Genomic DNA, 2,023 nt, shown 5'->3' with positions numbered 1-2,023 from the left:
TATGTGTGTGTGTGTGTGTGTGTGTGTATGTATAAATACACATACACATACATATATGTACACATACATACAAATACAGCCATACGCAATCAGACACATAGACGAAACTATTTATCACCGCTTCACCATTTTCACCATTCACGGTGTACATTTTCAGTTTTTTCTAATTTCATTTTAATCACTAACGTATTTTTGAGAAAACACGATCATCTTAATTGCCATTCTGATTGTACTTCGCCTCTTAACTCGCTGGAAAAGGTACTTCAGCATTCTATCTCGCAGATGTTATAGCGTCGCTGTATCAAAAGCTGAACACGGATTGGCTTTCAATAAACTATTGTCGATATAATTCAATTAAGTTGCTCCTCCATATTGCAGCTTGTTTACCACGTCTTGTGATTGAAGGATTATGAATGACGTAAAGAAGGAAAAACTGAGCCAAAGATGTAGAGATAAAAATAATTCTAGCTAACAATCTTGTTAACGAGATATCTAGTTTAGTTAGAAATATTAGATAGGTAGATAAGTAGATAGATAGATAGATAGATAGATAGATAGATAGATAGATAGATAGATAGATAGATAGATAGATAGATAGATAGATAGATGGATGGATGGATGGATAGATAGATGGACGGATGGATGGATGGATGGATGGATAGATAGATAGATAGATAGATAGATAGATAGATAGATAGATAGATAGATAGATAGATAGATAGATAAATCAAATTTATAGAAAACAAAAGACGAAGGCAGGTGAGGCAACAACAAGCAGGTGTATTAGTTTAACGCTCGGGAAGAATGGAAAAGTCTTTGACGTTTCGAACCTAAACTCTTCAACAGAAAGGATTGAGGGGTAAAAAATCGAGAAATAAATATATGCGTATATATATAAAGACAGGCAGAGAGACAGAGTGCTGGTCGAAAAGTCGAAGAAACATGCCTGTATGTTATGTGTGTGTGTGTGTGTGTGTGTGTGTGTGTGTGTGTGTGTGTGTGTGTGTGTGGGTGTGTGTGTGTGTGTGTTTAACGGGAACAAGAATAATAAACAACTAGAATGTTTTGATAATTATCGTCTGTGGTTTGTCTGAAGATCAGATAATGATATTTAATGCTATTGTGAGAGACAACCTGATATATAATGCATCAGTTAGAAAGTATAGAATACAGAATATACCCCAGTAAACAATAAAAATACTTACAGATAGAATTGCGTGTTGAGCTGTAAAATGCGTTGACCACGGCTGGCTGTGTAATCCACCTTTTTGATAAAAAAAAAAGAAAAAAAGATTAACTTAGAAGAGATTAATCATAAAGAGAGGAAGTGAATTTATCTACTGGTGAATGATAGCAAGTATTATCAATATAAATGAATCGAAACGGAGTCGAAGAAAAGGTGAAATAAGAGGCTGAATACTTTCCTGTATATAAAGAAATTTGTGTTTTTGCAGAACGGGGCGCCACTACATTGTAACAAATATCCCAACATCGCCATACATACATACATACATACATACATACATACATACATACATAGATTTGTTAGTAAGTGCTTAGAGGAGAATCTGGATAAACTGGGATTTTCAGAAAGAGAATTCGACCGGCTAATTCGTACATTACAAGGGCAATTTGTGAGTGAAATAGTAAAAATATGCAAGACTTTTCTCATGTTTCAAATGTGAATTTGTCTGCGTTAACTTGTTGGCTTCATTGGAGTGTCGTATTTATATGTGAGATTTATACGTGAGCTTGTACGTTGTATGTCAAGAGATTATGTTACTTTTCTTAGTATTGTATCATAATGGTGTGGAGGCGCAACAGCCCAGTGGTTAGGGCAGCGGACTCACGGTCATAGGATCGCGGTTTCGATTTCCAGACCGGGCGTTTTGAGGCTCCGACAAGGGATGATAGCGAACCCTGCTGTATTCTTTCACCACAACTTTCTCTCACCCTTTCTTCCTGATTCTGTTGTACCTGTATTTCAAAGGGCCAGCCTTGTCACACTCTGTATCACGCTGAA

The 2,023-nt window shown here is 36.2% G+C and overlaps 1 protein-coding gene across 1 annotated transcript in view; it reads right to left on the bottom strand.

Moving 5' to 3' along the window:
- Window positions 1–2,023, bottom strand: part of LOC106884467 (neprilysin-1) — a 187,219-nt gene that overhangs the window by 28,182 nt on the left and 157,014 nt on the right. The window contains exon 14 of the mRNA XM_052972063.1: window positions 1,181–1,264. Within this exon, the coding sequence (XP_052828023.1) occupies window positions 1,181–1,264 (84 nt within the window). The remainder of the gene's footprint in view (window positions 1–1,180; window positions 1,265–2,023) is intronic.

Source organism: Octopus bimaculoides, chromosome 12 (genome assembly GCF_001194135.2).
Source record: "Octopus bimaculoides isolate UCB-OBI-ISO-001 chromosome 12, ASM119413v2, whole genome shotgun sequence".
Taxonomy (NCBI): Eukaryota; Metazoa; Mollusca; class Cephalopoda; order Octopoda; family Octopodidae; genus Octopus; species Octopus bimaculoides.
The sequence above is the reverse complement of the archived record's forward strand: the minus strand, read 5'-3'. Positions and strand labels throughout refer to the sequence as shown.